General features: G+C 42.8%; 1 protein-coding gene across 1 annotated transcript in view; it reads right to left on the bottom strand.

Annotated features, from left to right (window-relative positions):
- The window catches only part of plxnd1 (plexin D1), an 87,446-nt gene that overhangs the window by 6,988 nt on the left and 53,741 nt on the right, over positions 1-26,717 (bottom strand). The window contains exons 15-32 of the mRNA XM_080469208.1: positions 26,222-26,361; positions 24,990-25,169; positions 24,442-24,526; positions 23,932-24,201; positions 19,376-19,525; positions 15,572-15,686; positions 14,851-14,958; positions 13,055-13,167; positions 11,909-12,013; positions 10,632-10,762; positions 7,632-7,830; positions 7,379-7,525; positions 7,060-7,216; positions 6,599-6,702; positions 2,437-2,500; positions 1,058-1,092; positions 317-421; positions 45-208 (exon numbers count right to left, since the gene is read on the bottom strand). Coding sequence (XP_080325334.1) covers positions 45-208; positions 317-421; positions 1,058-1,092; positions 2,437-2,500; positions 6,599-6,702; positions 7,060-7,216; positions 7,379-7,525; positions 7,632-7,830; positions 10,632-10,762; positions 11,909-12,013; positions 13,055-13,167; positions 14,851-14,958; positions 15,572-15,686; positions 19,376-19,525; positions 23,932-24,201; positions 24,442-24,526; positions 24,990-25,169; positions 26,222-26,361 — 2,372 coding nt within the window. The remainder of the gene's footprint in view (positions 1-44; positions 209-316; positions 422-1,057; positions 1,093-2,436; positions 2,501-6,598; positions 6,703-7,059; positions 7,217-7,378; positions 7,526-7,631; positions 7,831-10,631; positions 10,763-11,908; positions 12,014-13,054; positions 13,168-14,850; positions 14,959-15,571; positions 15,687-19,375; positions 19,526-23,931; positions 24,202-24,441; positions 24,527-24,989; positions 25,170-26,221; positions 26,362-26,717) is intronic.

The raw sequence follows: 26,717 nt of genomic DNA, 5'->3' as shown, positions 1-26,717 counted from the left end.
AGTCTGACCAAAGGGATTTTCAAAGGCTGCACTTTGTTGGCCACCTGTTGGTTTTCCAGATGTGCAGTGTGTCTGGGTCTGTGATGCCCCGTTTGTCAGCCTGCTCCTCCAGGAAGTCAAAAAAGTACTTGACGGCCAGCGGAGGGCGGTCCGGAGGGATGCTGAGGATAGCCTGAAAGAGGTCGTCCAAGAACTTCTGAAGAGTTCCCTGTGGAGGAGAAGAAATATGTCTAAACATGTTTTCATGTAATGTAAGAGCCTATATGTGTCTCCTGAGAATAATAACGGCCACAAGAACATGAAAAGGGTTGTTTACCTTCGTAGATAGCAGACGCGTCAGGTAGATTTCTGGCAGCACTTTCTTGCGATGGCTCTGCCTGTGCGACCTCTTGGACTCCATTAGCTCATCATGAGGTAGGACCTGCAAGGTCAAAGGTCAACATTACTTCAGAAAAAGGTTGAAGCAATGACCCGTACCGTGAGCAACTAAATGAATGCATGACTGTCTCTGCTGGATGAGTTGTCAGATGGGAATTTTCTGTTTTTTGTATTAGACACATGATCCAGAAACCGCATCAGGGTAGTGTGAAGCACTGAATAATACACAGAATTGAGGAAGTGATGCGAGTTGGGAAATTCTTATGCTTTCCTCTGCTCGCTGTATACAAGATCATGTCTCCGACTTGCTCATACAAGTCTAAATAGGGGTAGGGGGAAGAAAAAAAAAAGCGTCAAAATTCCACCTCCTTAAGTCAAAAAGGCCTACGGAACCATCCTGTAAAACTAACTATTCACCCGGCAAATTGTGTTCGGAGGAACTCATTATTCTAAAGTCAAAGGGCCCATATCTTGGCTGACGTTTATAAAAGAGCTTAAGCAGCATTAGTGCTGTCATGTCCTCTCAGCAGCTTTCCTTTTCACCTCCATTCACCCCCATTCTCTCTGTCATCGGGCCTGCTTGGGGCTGACTAACACCGGCACACACAAGAAAAGCTCCGGTAATGAACGCAGACGTCATTTATAGAAACATTCTGATTACCTACGAGGGGATACTCACCAAGTGTACATACTTCTCAGTATCCAGATCTTTCACTAAAGAGAAAAAACACAAGAGTGTAAAACAATGTGCAATCAGCAAGGTGGAGACCTGAGACAATGAGAGGAGATGGGAGGATGGAGCACAGAGTGTGACAGATCGGAAGAAGATAAAAAAAAACCAGGAGGGAGATTGACAGGAGTGCAAGGGAGATAGAGTGCATGCAAGAGGAGAAAGTGATTAAGGTGGACTGTGGGCCGGTAGGGGAGGGGAGCTGTCTGTGAGAATGAAAGAGAAAGATTACGAGTGAAAGGAGAGAGAAAGAAAAGAGATTAGGGGAGACAGACACACGGAGACTGTGATTGGTTCTGGAGCCGGTGTAATGAGATGGTAATACTTGGCCAACGCTGGGAAAAAGCATTAAACCTTGATGGTTTATATATAGATCTAAACACAAACACGCTCATGATTATGCATCAACAGTTATGAGTACAAGGATACATGCAGATACATGTTCAAACACAGGCACGATCACAGACTCAACAGACAAATAAAGTACATTTCTGTGCACACAATGGCAAAAAAACCTAAATCAAGCATTGTGTGGACACACACACACACACACACACACACACACACACACACACACACACAGACACAGACACACACAAAAACACACTCACACACACACAGATGTGAGTGCCTTCTCATTACAGCCAGCTCTGCCAGCGATGCTCCTGCCCAGCGGGCCTCCGTCCAGACCCTCAGCACTGATCACAGGCAGGCAGGACAGTGTTTTATATTAGCCAGGGAGCACTACAGACTCATAACACCCTCTTGATGCTTTGAAGCAGCAGCCAGGTTTAGTCCACATAAGCCTATTTTTGGCCCAGTATGAATGAGAAGAAAGGCTTTGATGGACAGAGCCTGAACACAACTGTGCTCTGGTCCGGTACTGATTATGTAAGGTAGACCCTAGACAGTAAAAGGACAGGCCCATTAAAGGCTGTACGTAAACTCATCTGTCAACAGGCAAAGCAATAATTTTATTCTGCTTTGACGACGGACAATGGGCCGACGTGTTCTCATTTTTTCCCCCAAAGGCTGACACTTGCTAATGGAATACATCTACAACATGGACAAAAAGCCCTTAAATTAGGCAGCAGCGTAAGAGTATGTGTTGTGATTTATTAGGTGCGAGTGCGTTCAGATGCCCGCTGTGTCTTTTGAGGACAGGAAGGTGTGCGGTTGCATGTGTGTTTACATGAGCGTATCATGTTCTCGTGGCCAACTAAGCATGTGCCGTTCTCTGTGATCGAGTGGGTGAGTGTACTTATCCAAGTGTGAGTGAGTGTGTGTGACAAAGCGACGGGCAATGGGTGTGTTTGAAGGTGACGTACCTCTCCCCAGGGTTTTCTCTTTCTTGTCTTTCATGCTCATGGCCAGCGATGCCCCCTCTGGGATCTGTGATGGGGGGGCGAGGAGAAGTAAAGAGGGAGTGAGGGGAAGAGGGAAAGACGAGAGAGAGAGAGCACAGAGGTCACGGGGTCAGGGGTGAGCCCGGGTGCACTAGAACAGCATCATTAAGCATGCCCTCGAGGGGAGCGAGGTGCTGAGAGGTGCATGTGTTTATGTGTGTGCATTTGTTTGTATGTGTGTGTGAGTGTTGGTCTTGTGTGCGTCCAGAAAGGTGGCGAGTTTGTGCAAGACTGGCTGTGCTCATTAAAGTCAACCCGTGGTGAAATGGATTGAACAGCCTTGCTGGTGAACCCAGACTGTTGGTACACGCTGCAGCTCGCTGCCTTCACAGCTCCGTCCCCATTGGCTCAGCAAAAACTAAACAGAGCACTTAACTAGTACAGGTAACGGGTCAAAGGTCCACAGTCACTGAACGTCTGTTTACTTACGCACAAATGAACGCAGACATAAGCAAACATACACATACAAAAAGACATAACACAAGACCGGGCTGTTATTATTTCGATTTTTTTACTCGTTTCCTATTTATTTTCCTTCATAGGACAAGTTAGCATTACTAAAGAGAAACGTGAATGCAAACTGCCTCTAAAAGGTTTGAATAAATGTGCCTTATTTACTTTAGTTTACATGTTTGTGTTAATTTGATTGTTCAATCACGGCTATCCGCAGTCATTTAAATGAAGTAAATGAAACGTAACGAAGCAATTACGTCAACGTTTTCTTTACCTCCCCGTGTTACAGTGAACTAAATGATACACTACATTTATGAATAATTACCCAAGTATTTTAAAAGTCAATTAGAGCATTGTAAAGGCTAACACAAAGCCCATCATTACTTTTATTGGTTTATTTAACAGGGACATTAATAACGCACAACATGCAGACGGTTATAAAGAGTTTTCCAGACTCCTTTTTTATACTTTGTCCTCATACAGATGTTTTCATAACGATAGCATAGAAAGTCTATATGTGTCTTTAGCTGTACATGCCACTCTGGAAAATTAAATCACAATCACACTTTCAGTACTTTGTAAAATACAATAAATAATACTCATTCTCAGTTAAACCCTCTTCTGAATAAAAATGGATGTATTCTGATTTTATGTGTGTAGAATTGTAAAAACAATGAGCAATGTGACACTCAGACACTAACACTGTGTGTTTCTGACAGGCTCATGTGTGACACACTGCCGTAATTGGACGGTCTCAGTGAGCAAGTCCTGGGGCCTATTACCGGTATTACTGATTTAATATTTAACCCTTTATCGGCCAAGTGCTCCTTTTTGATAACTACCACATTTCCTCCAGTTTCTGACAAACTAATGATGAAAAATGTATGAAAGTCACAGACAGCGCAGACAAATACTTGTTTTTAAACATTAAAATAAGTTCTGCTTGTGACGGATTTCTGGAATTTTGCAACAGAAAAAAAAAGGAAAATGCATTTTTGTCTCATATATTCTTTAAATATATGCATGTATATGTTTAATAAGTCATATTTTAAAAGCACCTAGAAATGACTGTGTTATATTAGGTGCTATATAAATAAAGTTGAAAAATAAAATTGAATGTTTAAGGTACTTTTTGCAGTAAGCACATAATAATGATCGACTCAAGTGATCTAGATGGGTGCTGCTGTATAACTTGATGATATTAAACAATGATAATACATTTTCTTTATAGGCGCCTTTCAGAACACTCAAGGTCACTTCACAAAAGTTAACAACATAAAAACCAAAGAGAGGAAATTCAAACTTTAAAATTCACAAAGTGTGCATGATGAATAAAAGTTTTGGTTTGTGGTGTTAAATTATGGATTTAATGGGAAACAGAGTTAAAGCGATGCTCAAATATGAAATTGTTAAAAAATGTATATAATGTTTTGTAATTACATGCATAAACCAGCACGTTCACAAAAAATTTGGTGTTTGCAAGCAATATTGTATTTAGTTCATTCATTCATTCATTCATTCTTTCTTTCTTTCTTTCTTTCTTTCTTTCTTTCTTTCTTTCTTTCTTTCTTTCTTTCTTTCTTTCTTTCTTTCTTTCTTTCTTTCTTTCTGTAGTAAGGTGGGATTCAATAGTGTATAAATGTGACATCAGGAATATAAAAGCTTTGCAAAGTTCAAGTAAGAAATATGTGTCATTCATAGAAAACTTTGGTGTTTACGCGTAGTTTGATGAATTTTGAAAGTTCAAAGTAATTTTGGTTTTATTTCTTTCAAACATGAATCACAGTAACATTATTTAAGACGGACGTCGCAAGTCAGAAGTAAAAACATCCTTTAACCAGTGGCGGGTCGTCAGGGCCTGCAAGGCCTTCTCTGAAGGCCTAAGAACAAATATCAGAATCACAGACTGATGTTGATTATATTTTGTCCATGAATACTTATTATCCATATAATCCATTCTATATACTTGAAGGCCTAGAGTGACGTCAGCATATTCAAGCCCTCTGATTGGATCGTCAGAGTTCACGCTCCAGCGCTAGCTGATGGCATCTGTGGCGAGCTGCATGCACAAAAATATAGTTGTGTTTATATAATAGCGGTTTTATCAACCCACAATGACTAAAGAAGAAGATAAAGAGATTTGGTTGCAGATTTTCCATCAAAACAATTTTCAAGACAGACTTTTTCTAGAGGTCATTGAACGCACCGCAGCACTCTGAGTGCACGGAGGTCCAGTGTAATTTATCTGCGCTCACTACAAACTCAATAGCAGGATTCAGGATTATATTATTTGCCATTATATTATTTTCAAGACCACGAAAAGCTGATGTTTGTCACCGTTCTCGACCCCCAGAAGTTTTGGGAAAAGCAGCTCTATTTTATGCAGCTACAGCTGAAGGTGAGACTGAATTTGGATTTTTTTTTCATTCATAAAGGTATTTATTGTGGCTACACGAGTATCTGTAATGCAAATACTTTTTATACTGCATTTCTCCACGATAACATGGTTTTTGTAGCCATAAAAAAGTTATTGAGGGGTGGATGGAGTCAGACCAGCACTGGTGAAGGCCTCGGTCAGAAATGCACGGCCCGCCACTGCCGGTAACAACACCCTAGAATTGCAATGCTCTCGATCGTAGTATTTTATCGAGTTCCCTAAAAAGTTTTATGAATGAAATATAGATATTTTCATTAATTGCATTTGTTTATCAAAAAAGAATCTACCACTCATTAACATCATGAGATGTCACCAAAACGTATTGCCAACATTTCTACTCATTTCACAACTTACTTTTACTTTTACAGTTAAAACAACATAAATCATGAATTCTCACCTCCGCCCTAAAATGTGTCTGCTCTGTGTTATTTCAGACCTTTAGTGCACAATGATTCCCATTATGTTCTGAGTGTGTTTTTCACTGTTATCTGCTGAAGGAGCAAGTTCCTCTGAGGACACTTTAAATGTGAGCATGAGCAACTCTTTGGAGGCCGGTCATGGTTAAGTAAGAAACACAACAACAGTCTGATAGTTGGAGAGCTGAAACCTTCAGGGTGCCTGAATAGAGAGGAGGGGTTGCTTATAAGAGATGTACTGTGTCCAGAAGTCAAAAGATGAAATCAAATCATGGCTGTATACGATGAGGCAAGCTTAAAATAAATAAAACTCTCGAGACTCTGTACCTGAGTCAAGAATAACATTATTACACTTTCACTTTTTTCTAGAAATACACCGACATGAAGTATCAACAATCTGCTCCTGCTCCGCTGCAGTAAATGACCCGTGTGACGCAATCATAAAAATGAAACATGGCGCAGCCGCAAACAGCGACACAAACAGAAGTTAATGCATCCGGCTGCATCCATCCATCCACATCATTAACATGGAGTTCTCAGGTTCAGCAAACCTCCTGCTGGTGTTACAACATCAGGTATACATAGTTATAGTGATAACAGCTACCACAAAGGTCTGCTACTAACACACACACACACACACACACACACACACACACACACACACACACACACACACACACGCACACACACGCACACACACACACACACACACACACACACACACACACACACACACACACACACACACACACACACACACACACACGCACACACATACCAGGTAATGGAAGACTGTGTTCAGCTTCTTTCGACCGTCCTCCATCACTGAGGAGTTGTCCAGGTCCTGCAGAAGCTTACTGTTGCTGCCAGAGTCAAACCACTCTGAAAGCAGGAAAAAGAAGAAAGAACATTGTGTTGTTAGACAATTTCGTCCTAAATTCGGAGAGGAATATGCGAGACAGGCGGCAGCCGTGCTCTAACTCGCTGTGTCACGACCTGTGGAAATATTCCGGGGCCATTAATCAAATCGGCTCTGCAGGCTCCACAGCTTTTGAAAGCAATAACTCTTTGTGATTATGACTGTACACTCTCCTCAATGCATTCTGTCATTTATTATATTGCAGCCTCAGGTTAGTTGAGCTTCATGAGGGGAATTGACCTTTTGCAAAGGAGATTACTATATCTTGGAGGGTTGGGGAGGGCAGGGGATGAAAATAATCAGAGAAAATGTGCTCTTACCCAGGTCTACGTCCTCCGCCCGGGGCCACTGGGAGAATGGCAGGTTTTTATAAAAGGCTTCAATGATTTTTTCCTTAACTTGGCAGATTGTGTCAGTATTCATGACCTTGACAGACAACGAGTCCATGCCACAGCCCTGGAAGGACACGTTGATGTTCTGCGAAAACAAACACAGCAAAGTGAGAAACACTTGGGAAGAATGGTGCAGTTTTGAGTTTCACAAACTTTCTGGCATTCGTTGAATCAGTGAGTTCAACATTAAACTCTGAGCTCTCAAAGGATGTGAAAGATAAACCCAGAGCGTGAAAAGGCATCGGACCTGTGGCTTGGCCTCGATGTTCTCACGAAGCAGCCACTCCTCATTGAGGGTGTAGCGAGCCTTCCCCGTGATGGCGTCTATGGAGCCCTTGTTGATTTGCTGCTTGATTGCACACAGCAGCAGGAAAAAGGGCTCGCCCACTGTTTCCTGAGGAATGTGACACAGAGGTGGGGTCAAATTGGAGCTGGAGAAGCTCTGTCTAATCAGTCCTGTGTCATTATTTCTGATGAGTCTCCATTTTTTCCGTCCTCACCTTGAGGTAGCTGTACATGCAGATGGACATCCAGTTTGTCAGCATTTTCTCCACCACGGACTCGGTGCGACGCAGCATCAGTTTGGGGTTCTTGGAAGCGGAGGCGTCAATCAGGTCCACCAGCAGGTCTTTCATGATGCTGGTGTAGTACTCTAGTTTACCGTGGAGGGCGATGGTGAGCAGAGACGCAAGGCTGCATCTGAGGAGTGAGAAAACAGATTAGCAGAGGAGAAGGATGAGCAAAAATGCTTTTGCAAACATGCCCTGTCAGTGTGTGGTCAGTGGAGATTTAAGAAATAACTACATTACCGAAGCGACAATGAGGTTTAGCCCTCCCCACTGCACCTGCGACTGCAGAGCCAAATAAAAGCCTGATCCAATGCAGGGAGTGTCTGAGTCAGTAAGTCCAGAGGTGCAGGGGATTTCCCTAACAAAGCCCCTTTAATCCACCCGGAAGAGGGCTACATCAGTCAGTAAGTGCTGACGCTGTGCTGGGACGGGGCTGCGGTCGTCTTGGCCCCGGAATTTTTCTCCGATTCACAATGACTACTGAGTTTTGGGACATCCAAGACCAAAACAGCTATGGAGATATATGACCGAGTGAAACTTGAGCGACCACTTTCTGAAGTAAACATTCCTCTCTTCTTTTTTTTTTTTGCTGCCTGTAACAATTACATACAACCTCAAATCAGAAGTAAACAAGCTGTCATAGTGATGTCTGGGAAAATAGAGATGACAATAGCACACTGTTTTTCCCCGTCCAGCCCAATAATTTTGTGGTTTTAAGTGTTGAGGCTGTGGTGTGTATTGATGTGATAGTGGGAGGTGTTTTAAATGTTTTGTAATTATTTACAGAGTGATTGAAACTTTAAAAAGGAATCAACCTCAACCTTCAGACAATATAATGCAACGTGCAGTGCTTCAATTCATTCTTTGACAAAACATTTAAAAGAATTATCAGCCAACAGACACCTACAAACATGACTGAGTGCTCATACGGAACACACACGTACACACATGATAATATCAACAGTCATAGTGATAAATAAGACGTCAAAGGGATATGAAAGTTACACGAAATAAGCCAAATAAAAGGTGTTAAAGTGATAACAGACATTTAGGAAAACAAGTCCTTAAAGAAGCAGAACATACAAAAAAAGTCAATTACAATATGAGGTTAAAATAAACTTGAATTTAAGGGCAATTTATCCTGGTATTCTCGTTTCTTAACACACACACACATGCACACACAAGTTCAAGCTTTAGTGTGTGTGTGTGTGTGTGTATACGTGTGCGTGCGTGTTATTGTCTGCCTCTGTGTGAGAGCACTGTGACAGACTGACATCTTGTTCAGGGTGTACTTGACCTTTTGCCCAATGTCAGCTCAGTTCGCCTGCAGCCACCGCCGCAATCCTGACATGGATATAAAGTGGCGACTTTCGAGGAATGAATGGCTGCCGTGCAGAGGCAGGAATATTGTTACTTTACTTAAAGTTTTCTATTTAAGTTTTGTACCTTAAACTTTATCACAAATATAAGTACAGGTCTTTCAGAATTAGGGACTTACTTTAAGTACTATCAAGACTTAAGTTTGAGAAGAGACATCAGGGTTTCTGCACACCCTCATATGATCAAGAATTATTCCAACCAGAACTAACAGATGGAATAAGTCTTAAAAAGACTTACAAGAGGATCTCTGTGTGCATCCATGAGTGTAACTAAGGCACAAAAGAGGTAGAACTAGAGAAAAACCGCCAATTGAGAAGTAGTGAAAGTAAACCAAAGTAAAAATAAACTAGTAATGACTCAAGTAACAGTATATTTAAACAATAACTAGTAGTGACTAAGTGGACAGTAAATTAAAAACACAATCATGCAAAGGAGCTTTAAAGCAGCAAACACATTCCTCTTCACTTATTGTCACTGCTTGTAGAATCAACTATTTTATATCTTTTTAAATAGACTTCAGTGGCTGTAATTTTTTCCCCTCTTCATTTTTCTTTACTCATCCATCTTCCATACTGCCTCGGGGGTCATGGGAGGAGAAGAGGTGATCTCAGCTGACTGTAGGTGAAGGCAGTTTACACCTTGGACAAGTGGTCAGTCCAATTAACCATAACAGGGCAAACAGTGGCAGTCACACACACTCAAATTCACACTAACGTGCGTTTAGAGTCTCTGAAAATGCTTGTTTTTGGACTGTGACCCACAGAAAAGCCGTGTGTGCACAGGAGGTACATGCAAACTACACAGAAAGGCCTTGCAAGCCCATCCAGCGACATTATCCCTCTGAGGCAAGAGTACTAACGACAGCAACACTACGTGGCAAAATCTTCTTTAGTGGAGAATTAATCCGTATTGGAAACGCCGTGTGTATGTTTCCTTTTAATAAAGTATCATTAATTCTATTGAAGTAAACATTTTGGTTGCAAGTTAGCACGGGATCCCTTTTCAAACTGATATAATAAACAGTGGTAAACACATTCAGAACAACGTGTGAAATTTATTTAGCTTATATAGAGTAAGTCCAATAGATACTTCACTAATAATATTGCATCACCATACTGTGGGACACACGCTTGTGTTATTAACTGATAAATGCTCCACCGTGTTTATCACCAATTAGTTGGTAACATTGTCCTTTTGCTGCTTTTTCTGTTCCTGCTGCGATGATGAGAGGGAAGGGAGAGGAACAAACCAGTAAATGCTCTGGGTCATAACACAAAATCAAGGATGGCAAAATGCTCTGCAGAAATGAGGGGACCTGTAGGGTTGGTAGATAATTATCTCTGTGCTCGTAACCTTAAAATTTGGCCATTATTTTTTTTTTTTCAAGTGGAATTTAAAAAAGTGGCTTTAAAACACTTTACGAGATAACGTGAACTGGCAAATCTCCAGAAACCCTATTTATAGTTCAAAATATCGTATAACCAAGAAATGGAATATTCTATTACTCACAATGGTTTAAAGTCTGAAGGATGTGTCATATGAAGCAGTTACCTGTCTCGTACTGCAAAGTCCTTCTGCTGCTCCAGCGCGTGGACAAAGGTGATCAGGAAGTGCTTGTTATTGAGGAGAGTGGAGAAGAGAGTGATGCCCTCCTCTACGTTTGGCCTTGTTGTGTTGGTGGCCTGATGACAGAGGGGGGATTGAACAGTTATTTCTCTGTGAATTCGTCCTAACTAGATTACACACCTGCTGCGCCCTCCCTAATCTATTTCACCCTCTGATCTCAAGTGACCCATTGAGTGAACACTTCATCTTTCCATCACACTTCTTCACACCGCCTCCTCGGGCCCTTCCCTCTCTGGTGTTTCTCTACAGCATCTGTACATCCCGCCCGAGTCCCTTACTGTGCGTGATTGTCTCTAAATGTGCAGAGTCGACTTAATGAGTGTGGCCTATCCATGGGTGCGACTAAGCAGCAGTGTGATGAAGTCTTCCCTCTGGACTGCAGCCATATGGTGTAGTTTGCAGCCTGACAGAAGGAGAACAGGGGTGTCCATTAAGATAAATGCCCGCCTGCGAGATTTATTTGCTGTGACCTGGAAAACACTTCCTGGGAAGACGATGTGGATCCAAAGCACTTCATCACCGTTAGACAGGCTCCCCCGGCTGCCGACCTAAAACTGGTGCTGCAATCTTTACTTTCTCTCGTTCTAATGTTTCACGTACACATGCGCGTGCGTTCACGCACAAATGTGTTGGAGCACGAACATATTCACTCCCATTCTGGGCTGTTCCTACACACACACACACACACACACACACACACACACACACACACACACACACACACACACACACACACACACACACACACACACAGACACGCACACATAAACATGCACACATTGACTGGAGCTGGACTTCAGTGAGTAGCAACACTCTGGTTGCCTGAGAGCCAGTGGGAAGTGTGTCAACAACCTGCCATCAACTCGGTGGGCAGCGTATCTTTTGTGTAGCTGAATGTTTTTTGTCTTACTCACTAGAAACCGCTGAATGACATACATTAGCATTCCCACACTCAAGCCCTTCCAGATAATATAGTGACATACTCTATACACACACACACACCCACACATACACACACACACATGTGCAAATGAGAAAAACTGCACGACATGCTTTTCTTTACTGCTCATCTACCTCCCCATGAAACCTTAATATGCTTCAGCCTGACCCACTTCAGGCACCCAGGAGTTTAAAAGGACCCAAATCAAGGCACTCTGGCAGAAGGAAACCTAACCTAACAACCTAATGGCTTAACCCCTCACCTTCCAGTCCTGCAGCAGTGGGTGGGTTTCTGGCAGCGCTCGGGGGCCGAAGCCGTCATTCTCGTAGGCAGGCTGGACCAGACTCTTCTCGTAATCCGAGCACATCTGAAAGCCCAAATAAACACACGGGGAAAACTGTGACACAAAAGTCAGCTGCAGCCATAAACACAAAACGGATAGTCAGGGAGAACAAAAAGAGCTGTTGGCTGTAAGTTTGGAATCTCAACACAAAACACTGGATTTCTTAAACAGACCCTGAATAAGTTCTGAGTAAGCATGAAAAGGAAATATGACGCCGCGACACGAAGCGTCATGATCCTTAATGGCTTTGACGACAAAGTGACCCACAGCTAAGTGGCAGCTTTTTAACGTAGTCTGTCACTGCAGGACAGATACGTTCGGTTTTTATTGTAACTGTGTCTAAGTGTGTGTCTAACATTGTTTTGTGAGTGTGTAATCTCAAACAAGCAGACGCGCTTGTAAAAAGCAAGAGCGTGAAGGGTCATGCATAAAGTGTTGGCTGTTTTAGAGGGAAACTACAGAAAAACGATACAGCAGCACCAAAACACTTGAATATACGCTTTCCTCCTCGCAGCTTTTCAACACTCTCCTTCTGCATCCTCTGTCCACTTCTCACCAGCATGGCTGTCATTGTGAAACATTGTTTATAGTTGCAAAAACAGCGTGGGTGTGTGAGTCGAGTAAAGAGTGCGTTGTGAGAGATCAGGGAGAAAGTTTCCTTGTCTCAGTGCCCGCCATTGTTCTGTCTCCTTGAGAGTCCATGCCTGTGGTTGGAAGACAAAGCCTGCTGAGTTGTGTCTGTCTGTACTGGTGGAAAAACACCCACCCACAGATAGACCCACAGTCTACCTTCGGGTTGGCTCGCACATCAGAAAAATGCTTACCTATAGAGAACACATTACCTCTCCCGCAGGGCGCCGGACTGAGCTACACTTTGTGAGATGTCTGCTGTATGTTTAAAAGTTCCAAGGTGAATTTTTATCCCACATATTATAAACAGTGGGAAACGTGCAACGGTAAATGTTGGGGGGGGGGGGGGGGGGGGTATTGAAACCACAGTGAGAACAATGGTACTGTCAGTGTGGCAGTTGAAATCAGATAACAGGGGAAAATGGGGTTTCTCACCTTGGGGAAGAACGTACGAGTGACAAACTGTTTGTACTCTAAAAAGGGGATGCCCTGGCTCCGATTCAGCTCCTTGGTCAGGTCCGTCATGTCCGTCTGCAACTCTGCAAAACCTGAAAGCACAAAACCAGAAAGACACAAAAGAGGGTTGAGTCATGGGAATGTTTTTTTGAAGCACAGTTATTTCTTCATCTGGCTCCCCAAACTTGGTTGCTAAGTGAAGTGAGTGAGAAATGTGTTTACGAAATAATACAATGATCATAAATTTCACTCAGGCTGCTGAAAGAGTCTGGCTGATTTCGGGGTAAATTATTTCAAATTAGAGACAGAGAAATTTATCATTTCACTTCCACGATCGAGCTTCACGTTCTGGTTGAATACTAAATATAACAGACGCTAATCCTCTCATCTTTTCCTCTTCTCACTGCCAGATTGTGCAGCCCATTATGGCATGCAGGCAAATATTTACCAAACGACAATCACTGCAGCCAAATCCAGTCTGAGGCTCTTATCCAAAACATGTGTGCAGGCTGAGGTTAGTCCATGCAGAAACAGTATCACCATGTCCAGACACGGACTCAAATCTGCATGCTAATATTGTAGCCACTTTATAGGATAGCATGTACCAGCAGAGGATAATGTTCTCCACTAATGAGACGCCAGAGATCTCTTTATGGAAAAGTGCTTCCTGTGTTGGGATGAGAGACGTATTTGGGTTACAATGGCAGTTTCTTAGGACTGTGTTTATGCAGAAAGAACAAAATACTAGTCCTCTGGGATTTAAAACATTTTTCATCACCTCACCAGGTTATTTATCCTCCTGCTCACTGAAGCGGCCTCTAAACCAGCCAGTTCACATCGTCAAACCCAGATTGGAGGCAGCAGGCCTGAGTTGCAGACCTCCCCTCCTCCTCACACCTCATGGAGGAAAAAAATAAACCCAAACTTCTCCTTTTGTTTACACTGGAAGATGTCAATTTGCCATCTTTTATTCCTCTTTCAGGTTCTTTATCCTCTTTTTTGTGCACACTCACCCTGAACTCGGCCACAAATCTATCTGTGTCCTTTGACTAAATAACCTCTCCGCTCCTCCTCTCCCTCCCACGCTCCTGCTTCTCCTCAGGCTCGCAGCCCTCACTCCCGCTCCTATCGCTTCCTCCCTCCATTTCTCTTCCTCTATCCGTCCCCTCCATCTCCAAACCATAAATCTGGGTGCTGAGACGTGGAGTGGCCTTCACGCGGCTTTACTCTAATGCCCTAGAAACACACAGGCGCTCACAGACAGACACAGAAGTAAAACACACACTCTCTCTTACACACACACACACACACACACACACACACACACACACACACACACACACACACACACACACACACACACACACACACACACACACACACACACACACACACACACACACACACACACACACACACACACACACACACACACAGAGGCCTGGTTCCTATAGGCTAAATGCAGTGGAGGCGATGTGGCCACTCAGTGTGTCTGTGTGTGACTGATCATTTGTCAGACACTGTGTTTTATGACTCACGCTTACTAGGCACAAATCTGTCAACTCTCCCACTTCAGACTAGAAAAACCTTTAAAATAAACAAAAGTCTTGCTCACACACAGAAACAGATTCTTAGGCAAACAGACATATACGTGTGGCCAACATTTCTGTCTCCCCAGAAGCTCTTTATTTCATGTCAATCAACGCAAAACAGTGTTTCTGGTCTAAATGTTTGATAAAGAAGCCCGTTGAAGAATAGTGTGTGTGCGTACACACCTTTACGTATCTCCTCTCTGATCTGAGACTCCATCTCCTCCATTTGTAGTAGAGTTTTTTGCCAGTAGCGTTCTGCCCTTCGGCTCTTTGTGCAATACACTACAAGAGCTGAGAGAAACAAACAGAGGGAAAAAAACAGTTCATATTTATTTTCAAAACATGCATTATAACAGTCTCACAACCTCCACAACATAACGTGGGGTGAAAATGGATTTTAAAGATTCAGAATTTGTAAAAGGATTTCCTGAAATGTTTTCAAGCCTGTGAAAAAAACATTTGCATGAATGTTTCGAGAAGTGAGAACATTTAATTCATCCACGTTTTTCAACGTGTATCGAAAATCTGTGCACAAGTTATTTTATGTCATGTGCACAAAATCCGGAGAGAGGAAGTAGGGGACATCTGAGATCCGAATTAAAACTAGAAATGGTGTGAAAACCCACACTCGCACCAATTTTCACCTAAACACCTGCCCTGCAGACACACTCACTCAGAGATTACAGTGCACACACACAGACAGACGCACAAAAGCACACACACAGACGGAGCAGACGCTGAGAGGAACACTGGGCTCTTTGTGCACCGGCTACTGAAGAGGGATGAAGCAAGTGCAGGAAACTATGACCCCAGAATTCCTTTTATCTGCTCCACATCTGGAGCGTCCATTGCTATAGCAGGCACACATCAATCATCTGCTGGTAAGCATGTGTACACAACGTACCCACAGTGCACAGCAGCAGCAGCACACAACACACCACAATGGATACCACGATGGCCAGCTCGCTGCCGCCGAGCTGCACTTTGGCGATGGTGTGATGAAAGTTCCCAACTTGCACCTAAAGAGAACAAAAGAGAAAAGAGCAAATGACACTGGAGCTGAGTTCTATTAAATATCTGCTTAATCTAATATCACTCGTCTTGTCTTCTCTTTCTACTGTTGGTTCTTTTGAATACCCCGAATGCTCAGCTGACATGTTTCTGACTGTGTCTACATGAGTTCATTCATCGAATAATTAACGACCTGATGTGAGAGAGTATTTTTTTTTCCCACTTTGTAGGAAACACACTTCAAAGTTAGATCATCCATTCAGGAAAGCAGTTAATTGTTGTTAATCGTGTGGCCTCAAGCAACCAAAGCAGATGATCATATGGATATTAGTGAGACTCTAATTCGACTTCAATGCTTTTATCAACAACAAGGGGCCAAAAGTGACAAACAACAACAAATGTGCCTGTTTGATGCGACTAGAAAGAACAGCCTTTGTATCGTTCTGTTTTCATGGGCTTTGAATGTTGCCGATATATTTCTGTGTTTATAACATGAGAAGCTACGTTACAGCTGTATGGATGAAAGACAGGGACAGTTAAGCAAGAAACACCAGTTCTAACGAACCGATCTGTGCCTGTTTTTGTAGAGAGAAATCCTCATAATAAAATGTGGCACAAAAAATATAATGCTTTAATAAACAAACAAAAATAGCCCCAAATCTATTCTGCATCTCAAATCATGCATTTTTGCACTCAAGAGTTTATATTCTGAGTTGTAGGTAAGCTGTCATGCGGTTCACTGTCAGTATGAGATTTTTCTCAGTATACAAAGTCAGCACTGCACTCGTCCTGCTCTCAACAGTTGCCATCTTGGCTCCACATCAGAAAAAGAGGAAACCTACCACTGTTGTGAAGCCAAAACACCTCGAAATACCACCAGATGACAATGTATTTTCCACGTTACAAGAGCATCACAATCATTATTTTTCAATTAAAATGCGCAAACACGTGAGTGAAGAAGAAGTAGAAGAATGTTGCACTTGATGATTTGTTCCTTCAGTCACATGAGAAATTAACTGGTGGTCGACATCATACACAAAAAAGAAATTATAATCTGCATTGTATCCTACTGTGACTATTTTTTAACATGTGCAAATAATAGGCACATCGTATACAGTTTTGAAATCTTCACCCACGTGATCCCCGACTCTCCTTCAGATGAGTCATGAACTCGAGGTTTGGAAACACTGTTTCTTGATTTAGACCACGAGGTAAATATGTGTAAATTGTTTTGTGCCCTTAATAGTTTAGAAAAATATAACCCGAAAGAGCTTTTGCAGTAAATGTACGTATCTCAAGGATGTAAAAATACAATTTATTTTCTCATGTTACAGCAGTATACTGGGAGAAGAAAACTAAAAACAGTCTAACCTTTCATTACTGATACAAGTACATCATAATACAAAAAGCGCATGGATCAGAGACAACAAAATTGGAATCATTCTACAATAAGGTATCATTAAAGATAAAGACATCTGAGTATAACCCTTGAATCTTTACACAATTAGCATTCAACTTTGAATCACACAATGAATCCCATCACTGCCTTCCTAGTGAAGAGCGATCACAAAAATACCCCAGTTAAAAGATCTCTGGAACTGCTGTTTACATAACGTCACAAGTTAACTCTAAAGCTGAGCAAATGTGTAAAAAATGTTGTGGCAGCACTTTGCAACTCTGTAAAAGAGCAATACAAACTGCAGCAGCACATATAAGAAGATTTAAGGGGATGTCATTCTCCAGATCTGTGACAGTCAAAGTGATTTAATTTTAGCTACCGTCCCTGGATACTAAGTTTCGGAATGATCAAATGGGAGTCAAATAAAACCTTCTGATGTCCATCCTGCTAAGAAATTCTGCATTACACTTCACTGTTGGTGAAAGAAATGAGACGGAAGGCCATGAAGAAGGAGCAGTAATGAGCAGAAACAATACGCACATCATATATTTCCTTTGTAGCACGGTCTAAAAAAACCGATGCAGTATACAACACAGGCACTTCCTAATGGGAACTGAAATATCTGCACACATGCACAGGCACATAAATTCTTTCACGGACACAGGTGCAGACACACAGAAAAAAAAAAGAATAAAAGATTACACCGTGTAGATTTTGAAAAATGGTCTCGCGCTGCAATGAGCTCGAGGAGTCACGCAGTTCAGACTAACCCAGATGTGACAAGAAAAGAACTTTCACTTCTGCCTTCTGATTAGTCAGCAGGGTCTCTGTGGTCTCTGCTCACATCGTTCCCTCTCCTTCCACAATCCCAACATACTTCATAAAAAGAGACTCAGATAAAAAGCCTCCAATCCTCGGACCAAATCCCTCTGACTCTGGTTTTCACTCTGAGGGGGGAAACTGGCTCACTGGGGTCCCTCTTTTCCTCATTGTCTCCTTCTCTTTCTGGTCCAGGCATATATTTACTCAGACCGGCAAGAGAAGGCCCTCTTCCAGAGGCTGCAACAGCCAGACTTGGTGTAATGGAGGGGAAAATGCCATTGTTCCATGTTCCTGTTTCGCTTAGGGTACAAAAACACTGCTTCCCCTCATCCACTTCTGGAGCTCAGCTCCACTTCAGAGCCAAACACAACACAGGCGCGTAAAAATAGAGCTGCCACCAAAAGTAAGTGAAGAAACACAAATGGCCATAAGCTACGCGTCAGCCCCAACATGTATGCATGTATTCAAATGTGCCGACACAAAGGAAAATATACGTGCGCTCTGTATTTATGCCCCTGTCAAACGTGCACACAAATCACCCTCCCTGCTTGTGTACGGGCAGCCCACCCATTTATGTTATGACATCCTGTCTGACCCTTGCCCTGGCTTTATGTCTTTGCTAATTGCTTGTGTTTATTGGGAGACATCCTGGGAGACGGACAGGGTAGGGACGGAACCCGAATGAGCTACAACCACACAAGCCATGGAGGCAAAGAGTGAGTGAAAGGGGCAGGAAAAAATAAAATAAAAGGTTTCATTCTATTTCTGTGTCAATGGGGGGAAACGCTTCTTACAGTACAACTCAGCTGAGACTAACATATGTTTCTGAGCTATTTCAGCAAAGCACTCACAGTTTGGCTCATATTTAAATATAGATGAAGGCGCACTCCTTTAATAAAGCTCTATCAACACAGAGCCGGATGGACAACAACAGATGGGGAAGGGAGATGGGTGGAGGAATGAGGGTGTTTGGTTTTATCAGCACCGCAGAATGCTTGACCATGTCTTGATTAAGACCTTTAATTGTGATGGAGAATACGTCGGAGCAAAACCAAAACACAAGTGCAAGAGGGAGAGCTCAGCGCTACTCGGATGACCTGATGAACAGAAGCGACAGTGTCGGTTTTAATAAATACACTGTTAAAGGATTTCAGACATGAAGAGTGATTCCAAAGCATGTCACATTTTTTTTGTTGTGGCGTCGTGGCACAGTTGACAGCTCACCACCCCCATTAACTACTGACTCACGGTGGCACGCTCAGAAACTACAAACCATTCATAATGCATGGAGAGCGGCACGCACATATCACTTACAGGGCAGATCAAATCTGTTTCAATGAACATCGCAGATGGTCTGACTAAACGCCTGGATTGAACGCTGCATGACAGATGGGTGATATCCCTAAATTAACGGGGTCCTCTCAACACGAGGCGGGATGTGTATGTGTATTTTATTCTGGTGTTTTACATACTTACAGTGACAGGCAGCTCCCTTTCGCTGGAGCTCAGGAGCCCGTTGATGGTGCAGTGGAACAGCTGGTCGTTATGGAAGCTGATGTTACAGGGATAGGAGCCAATCATCACCAAGTACTCCTCCGGCACCAGCTCCAGATCGCTTGGCACTTTCTGCGCCAGGAAGGAACAAAAACAGCCGTCAGATGGTCAGCGGTAACCGACCAGTGGGGCCCGCTTTGAACAGGCACAGATAACATTCACAAGGAGCTTGAACCCACACATACGTGCCGACGCACAGCCAGTCGCCGACTCATACAAAGAAAGCGAGCTGTGGCGGGCCCGTCATGCAGCTGTCACACAGCGGAAAGGCAGCAGAAAACTCATCCAGCTTGGGCTAGAGTTCAACTTAAAGCAGCAAACATCCCCGCTGCCTCTCTCACGTGGTCTGGGAAGTCTCTACAAACAAAGCCACTGATGATCCTCCCTGCCTGTGCCCAGAATAACATTCTCAGGGCCTTTACAGGAGCCTTTTCCAATGATATGCCATTAATTAGAGGGATACTCCTCCGATCTTTCACACATGAGTGACTTTGCTTAGTCACTACGTATAACTCTCAGCTTGTTACAACATAAGCATCTTCTAAGGACACGGGGGGGGGGGGGGGGGGGGGGGGGGGGTTCTAAAGTCTGAAAAAATAACCTGGATGGTAGTGACGTCTTTATTCAACTCTAACCCAGATATCTGAGCTATTCACCCTCCCTTGGAAACCTTCAACATGGAGTTTGACAAATGACTATCAGGTGGTGAAGGTTTGATTCCGAGAAATTTGTGGTTTGGATGGTTTGTAACATCCTGGGACTAAACATGTAATTTAACTTAAATGTAATGATTATTTTTACGTGTCCTTCTCAGATGTTCATACTATTTGAAAGTGTGAGGTTTAATAGCTGTAATACCTCTTTAACTCAACAGCTTCCAGTCTTTATGGATCTTTATTAAGCAAGTCTACATTTAGACATTTCTTTGTAGGAGCCGTTATCCCCATTAAAATCTATTGACTGCAACAAAATAACTTTTTCTTGTGTCTTTTGTTGCAGCTTCTAACTGCTGTGGTGACACTGTACATTTATAGGCTCGTTGCGTGTTCATTGTCAAACTGTATAATGAAAAAAGTAACATGTTTTTATACACTTTCAATTGTTGAGACAAACACTTAACAAACAAATGCTCCATCATTTCCTAAAACACTGGAAGTCCCATATAATCCCATCACAACACTTTAGTCTCAGAGTGGGGGTTTATTGGAGATCCCTAGCATTTCAAAAAGTAGAATCCGAGGCCGAGCTTCCAGGCAACAGACTATTCGCTACACAGCCCCTACTTTTGAGATCAGGCTTAAAACTTTCTTATTTGCTACAGTTTATTGTGCAGGCTGGCTCAGGTCCCCTGGACTATTTCTAAAATCAGGCTAAAGTAAGCTGATGTATGTTTAGACTGCTGGGAGACTTTCTTCAAAGCATTGAGCTTCTCTGCTTTTCTTAGTTTCTATGTTCATATTTTACCACAACATTCCACTAACATTACATCTCGATCTCTCTCTCTCTCTCTCTCTCTCTCTCTCTCTCTCTGTCTCTCTCTCTCTCTCTCTCTCTCCTCTTTACCTTCCTGTAGGATCTCTGACAGTAGAGCAGGAAACCTCCATCAAGTCTGCAGCTTGTTGATTAGCTTCTGAAGTCAACGTGTTTGTTTGTTTGTTTGTTGCTCTTTGTCTCTGGCTCATCATTTTCCCTCTTAATATCCTTTAACTTCAGCCAGAGTTGCAGAAAGCTACCACCTGTGAGTCTGGTTCTGCAGGCATTTCTTTCTGATTTCCACTGCCAGTGCTTGCTCATGTGGGATTTTTATTATGAAACCTTTCCAAAAACTTTCGAGATATTCTGTATTAGTGCCAGTCTCACTGCTCTGTGTCATATAATGCCTGCAGGATGAGGTCTGGGAAGCATTAAGTCCATCAATTAAGAAACAGGTCCAATGTATAGCTGCATTAGTTAAAACTTTACATTTGAAGTTAAAAGCCCAACCTAACTGCCAATTTGTGAACTGTAGTGAATGTAATATAGCAATAAAGATGTAAGCTTTAAACTTTCGCCTTTCCCCCCCTGCATGCTTGTTTCTTTACTTCAGATCTCTGCAATTAACTTGGTATGCACAATGTTATTCCTTCTAATCAGAATGATGGCTTGACCTACAAAAACACAACCCCATCTGTATAAAAATGCAATTTCCCTTCAATATGAGAATGACAAACGAGGAAGTATGTGTCTGCATGTGTGTGTGCTTATCCCCTATGTGTGTTTCCTTGCTTTGATTACACCCTCTGGGCAGTGTCCTGTCCCTGCAGCAGGATGCAGGCCCCTGGGTTTTTGTCAACAAATATTTCCTTGCACACACACACACACGCACGCACGCACGCACGCACACACACACACACACACACACACACACACACACACACACACACACACACACACACACACACACACACACACACACACACACACACACACACACACACACACACACAACTATCACAAATATGTTCAAGCATATTGGAAAAATATATTTTTTTAACACCAACGTGCGTCACATTTTCACACATAAGCTAATCCGACCAAAATAAAAAAAACATTCTATTAGACTAAACATGATGAATGCAAACAAAACCCACCCACATTCCAGCTCAGGTCCTTAATATAGGATCCGCCTGGCTAACAAGCTCCCTATTAAACAAACACAGTTTCTCTCCAGCTTCTGTCTCTCTCGCTCCCCGTCAGGGCCACCACAAGTGGAATTCACCTTCCTAAATAAAACAGGAAACAACAGCCGAGTCGCCCATGCAGACAGGCTGAGGCAGCGATTACTGCAGGGGCCTCATCCTGGCACACACAAACACAGAAAGAGGAAACTGCATCATGTTTCGAACTTCCCTGTCTGTGCTGTTAGCATGTGCACGTCGCACGGTGTCACAGCCCTTTAGGCTGATGAATTCGTACAGACAGGTGCTTAGATCAGCCAGAATGCAGGAACACGAGACCCCCCACCGAGGTGCCCTTCCCCCCGTGGACCGCCAACAGAAGTGAACACGTTTCAGAGGACAAGGCCTTTGATGTGTTTTATGTGCCTCTGGTTTATGTGAATATGAATAAAGAAACTCTCAGCTCTGTCTGCTCTTCACAGTGGGGGCAGACAGCTTTACGGCGGCGCTGCCTTCGGAGCCGGAAAAAAACAAGAAAACACCAGAAAATAACATCACGGGTTTAATGGATTGAGTGAGAGAGGTAAATATTTGAAGCTGAGAATGTCAAATCCTTAATATTTACTGACGGTAATATCAATCTGACGTGTGTTTTATCAAGAAAACAAACAGAAGAAGAGACAGCAATGGCAGCTGATCTGTCAACAAATCTGGTGAAGACTGAAATATCTCAACAGAAAAGGTGTTGAGGCCCGAGTTTATCGTGTGTGGAGGATGAATCCTCATTTGGCCGTCTCTGACTCTTCACCACTCGGTTGGCAGTTGTTGGATTTTAACCACAACTTTTGTATGGTTTGCCACAAATTGTGATATTCACATATTCACAGTCTCCCGAAGGTAAGTTTGGATAACAATTCAGCTTCAGGGAAGACGTCGCTCTGTGTGCCACCATCAATTTAACTGTGACCCATATTTCAGGCCAGAGCTCAGACCTGCTGAAGTACTGCCTGTAACGTTCACATGTTGGTTAACTGACACACAATCCAGCAGCAAAACGTTCAAATGTTTAGGATATCATGGCTGATTTAGCTTGCAGACATCAGCATTAACTCTGAGTTGTATGATAGCATTACTTGTTTTCTGATTTGATTTTCAATGCAGAATGTTTCATTTAAATTAAACCTTTTGACTGTTTTCACTTGATTGTTCAGGTTTATTTCAGGTATTCATGAACCACAAATGACTCTCGGTTATCAAGTGCTACCAATTTCCTAGACTTTTGTTTAGTAGAATATAACATTTGGTTCAGATATTTATGTACATTTCCCTGACTGATGCTTTTCACTACACTTTGCTTCTAGAGGTAGTTACCAAATGTTTGAAAATTGATATTCAAAGCCAAGACATTAGTTATCTGCAGTAACATTGAGAGCAAATTTACGAACAAAACATCTTGCATCAACTGAATCTGATCATTTATTTCTAACTCATAAGCATACTTATTGGGTTGAATAGTGTAAACTTTTAAACTCTGATTTATGAGTTTATTTCCTTATTAAAGATTGTTGTAAAGTTACCTACAGTGGCAGGCAGACTAATGTGAGCATGTTCAGTTTTATGTGATACAACCACAACGATTGTGTCGGTGCCAAGGTTGTGTAAAAGACAATAAACATGTCATCAATGAAGTAGATCCATTTAACTAAGGATGACCAACAAGGGGGCACGGATCACATTTATCATAGAAGGAGAACATTTGCTTGATTTATGAACAACGCCACAGTGAAGACACAGTGGAGGCGTCCCGGCAGCATCACTCACGTTGATGATGAGCGTCAGCGGCTCCCCTGAATGATGTTTAATCAGCTTCTCCTTGTTGGCGGTGAAGAACTGGGGGTCCTCCACATATTCCAACAGAAAGTGACCTTTATGAGGTTCCTCCTCTTCTTCCTCAAGCTCGCTGTCAAAGGAGAAGGGGCTGTCTCCCGTGTACAGGACGCCATTCAGGTAGAACTGCACCGAGGTCTGCTGGGACTGGCTGGACGATGGAGACGGGCAGATGATTGAGGAGGTGGAGAGGACCGAGCAGTGCTGTGAGCGGAGCAAGGAAGACACTAAAAGTTTGTACTTCTCAAACAGTACCTCATTATGAACTGTTTTGTGGGGCGATATCTTTCAAAAAGTATGCAAATAAGCAGATCTCCAGTCACACCGTGACTTATTAAAAGTTTTCACTTTGTTCCCTTCAACTCTAAATCACCCCCTCTTTTTGTTACATACCTGAAAGAGCTTCATCAAGTTAAAAGAAAAACAGTTTGGTTGATTACTCACCGTTTGTCCAATTCCCAGCACCTGCATGGTGACACTCTGCACCAGATCAAAACCTTGGCCTGACACTGTGATGGTCCTGCCACCACTGCAACACACACACACACACACACACACACACACACACACACACACACACACACACACACACACATACTCAAATGTGTCAAACTCTTACTGGTATGCAAATGCTCCAGGACACTGCGCCAAAATGAGAGAGAAACTGGGGACGAGATAATAATGCAAAACAGTTTGACTGCTGCAGTGAAAATCCGCACATGTCATCAAAGACTTGCCGCTGCCCTGTCACACACACGCTGTGCTATTTAGAGCACAATGGAGGGAAAATACACAGGACAACATTAGAGTAATGACTTTTTCTGAGGCTGGGATGGAAAGGAAACCGCAGAGTCACACAGCTTGAAATGTTTAAAACATTTTGGCGTGAACATAACTGATGCGTGTGTCTGTGTGTGTGTGTGTGTGTGTGTGTGTGTGTGTGTGTGTGTGTGTGTGTGTGTGTGTGTGTGTCTGTGTGTGTGTCCACCTACCTGAGGAAGCTCCTTTTTGGATGGATAAAGTTGATTATTGGGTTCTTCTCATAGGTGTACGTGGTGCTCAGATCCACATCCTGACAGGGATAATCTTCAAACTCCACACACACTAACACTGAGTCAGTGTTTGCATGCAAGGCTGGAGGCATGGTACAGTCAATCACGTCATCTGTTTTCCTGCAACAAACAAAAATAACAAAAATGCACACACACAACCAGGGAGGAAATTGTAAATGCACTTACTTTAGGATGTCTACACAGCAAATACAATTAAAGTCTTGTTTATTGCAGTTGGAATGTCTTTTATTGAAATATTTTGCATTGCTGCATGGAAACATGTAGAGACAGTGAATTAAAACGTGAGAACTTTATGAGGAAAGTGACTATACTTGACAAAGTTCTGCATTTCTTGCCGCCTTATTGGCAGCATGACTTGCTTCCATTTTACACTTTCTGAGGGATTTTTGAGGAAGTACATATAAAATGGCACACAATGATGTTGAGTCATGATGAGATTTCAAATTGAAAAACATCTTAAAACTCTCTAAGGTACTTTCCAGGTATTTAAATGATTGCCCTACAAATTGTGAAGCAGTTTCACGTTTCCAAACCTAAATACGCATGTGGTATCAGTTATAAACATCATGTCGAGTTGACCTGGATGTGAGTTTATGAATCATACTACAGTGGTGCTGCTCTGCCTCTGATTGGCTTGGCATGGCAAAGTTCTGCGGCTCCTCACTGAAAGGTTGTTGATTACATATTGTAACCCCAGATTTGTTTTGAACTAACCCTCTTAGAGAGTACCATTGACATGATAAAATGTCAGACGAAAAACCATACTTCCTGAAAATGCTGGCAAATTTTTGCAGCTGTGTGTTTGTTAAATGTCCACTCTGCCTGCCAAGATAGACAATAAAGGAAGATATCGTCTTTTTTGAGTTCTTTACATAAGTCATGAATGTACACACGGCTACGGAAGTGATTTACATGCAAAGCAAAAGGCAGAGCAGTGTAGGTCTGTGGCATGGTGACTGGTGGTGCCTCTGTGTGGAGTTTGCATGTTCTCCTTGCGCTTGTGTTTATTTACTCTGGCTACTCCAGGGTACTTGTGCACGGTGCCGCCTGCACCAGCTGGAAAAGAAGTTTGCCTAAATGAGCAGATATACTTGCTTCAAAGACTGCAACCAACAGCAGTTGCGAACTGTTTCCATGTGAGTTGCACTCACTCTGTGATGATGCATTGCAATGTGTCATTGACCATGACTCGAACCCGAGAGCCGATGTCCAGGTGCTCGCCCCTGATGGTCACTTTGGTTCCTCCGGCGCGCGAGCCTTTCTTTGGCTCCAAGGACACAAGCTTTGGGACCTGCGTGCGACGCAGAGATACACGACATGACAAACAAGACTTCAGATTCACAGCCGAGCGACTGACAGCTTCTGTCACCAGAAAACACAGGCTTACTGAAGCCATGTTTGTGCTCCACGATGCTTTTTCTTGACGCTAAACAAAAGTCTTTCATCATCCTTTGAGATACAAATATCTCATCTTTACAGATTGGCTGAGGCAGCTGCTGACTATAACAGTAAATTAGTGTAGAAAACTGTGAAGGCAGCCCACGCTGCAGTATGGTAAAGTGTTGCTGAAGCCAACAAGCCTTTGGGCCCAACAAGCCTTTGGGCCCAACCTAGCGGGACAGCGATGCTGTGGTTAGGAAGGAATAA

The sequence above is a fragment of the Lipophrys pholis genome (genome assembly GCF_963383615.2).
Source record: "Lipophrys pholis genome assembly, chromosome: 8".
In the NCBI taxonomy this organism is placed as follows: domain Eukaryota; kingdom Metazoa; phylum Chordata; class Actinopteri; order Blenniiformes; family Blenniidae; genus Lipophrys; species Lipophrys pholis.
This window is presented reverse-complemented; position numbering and strand designations above follow the sequence as displayed.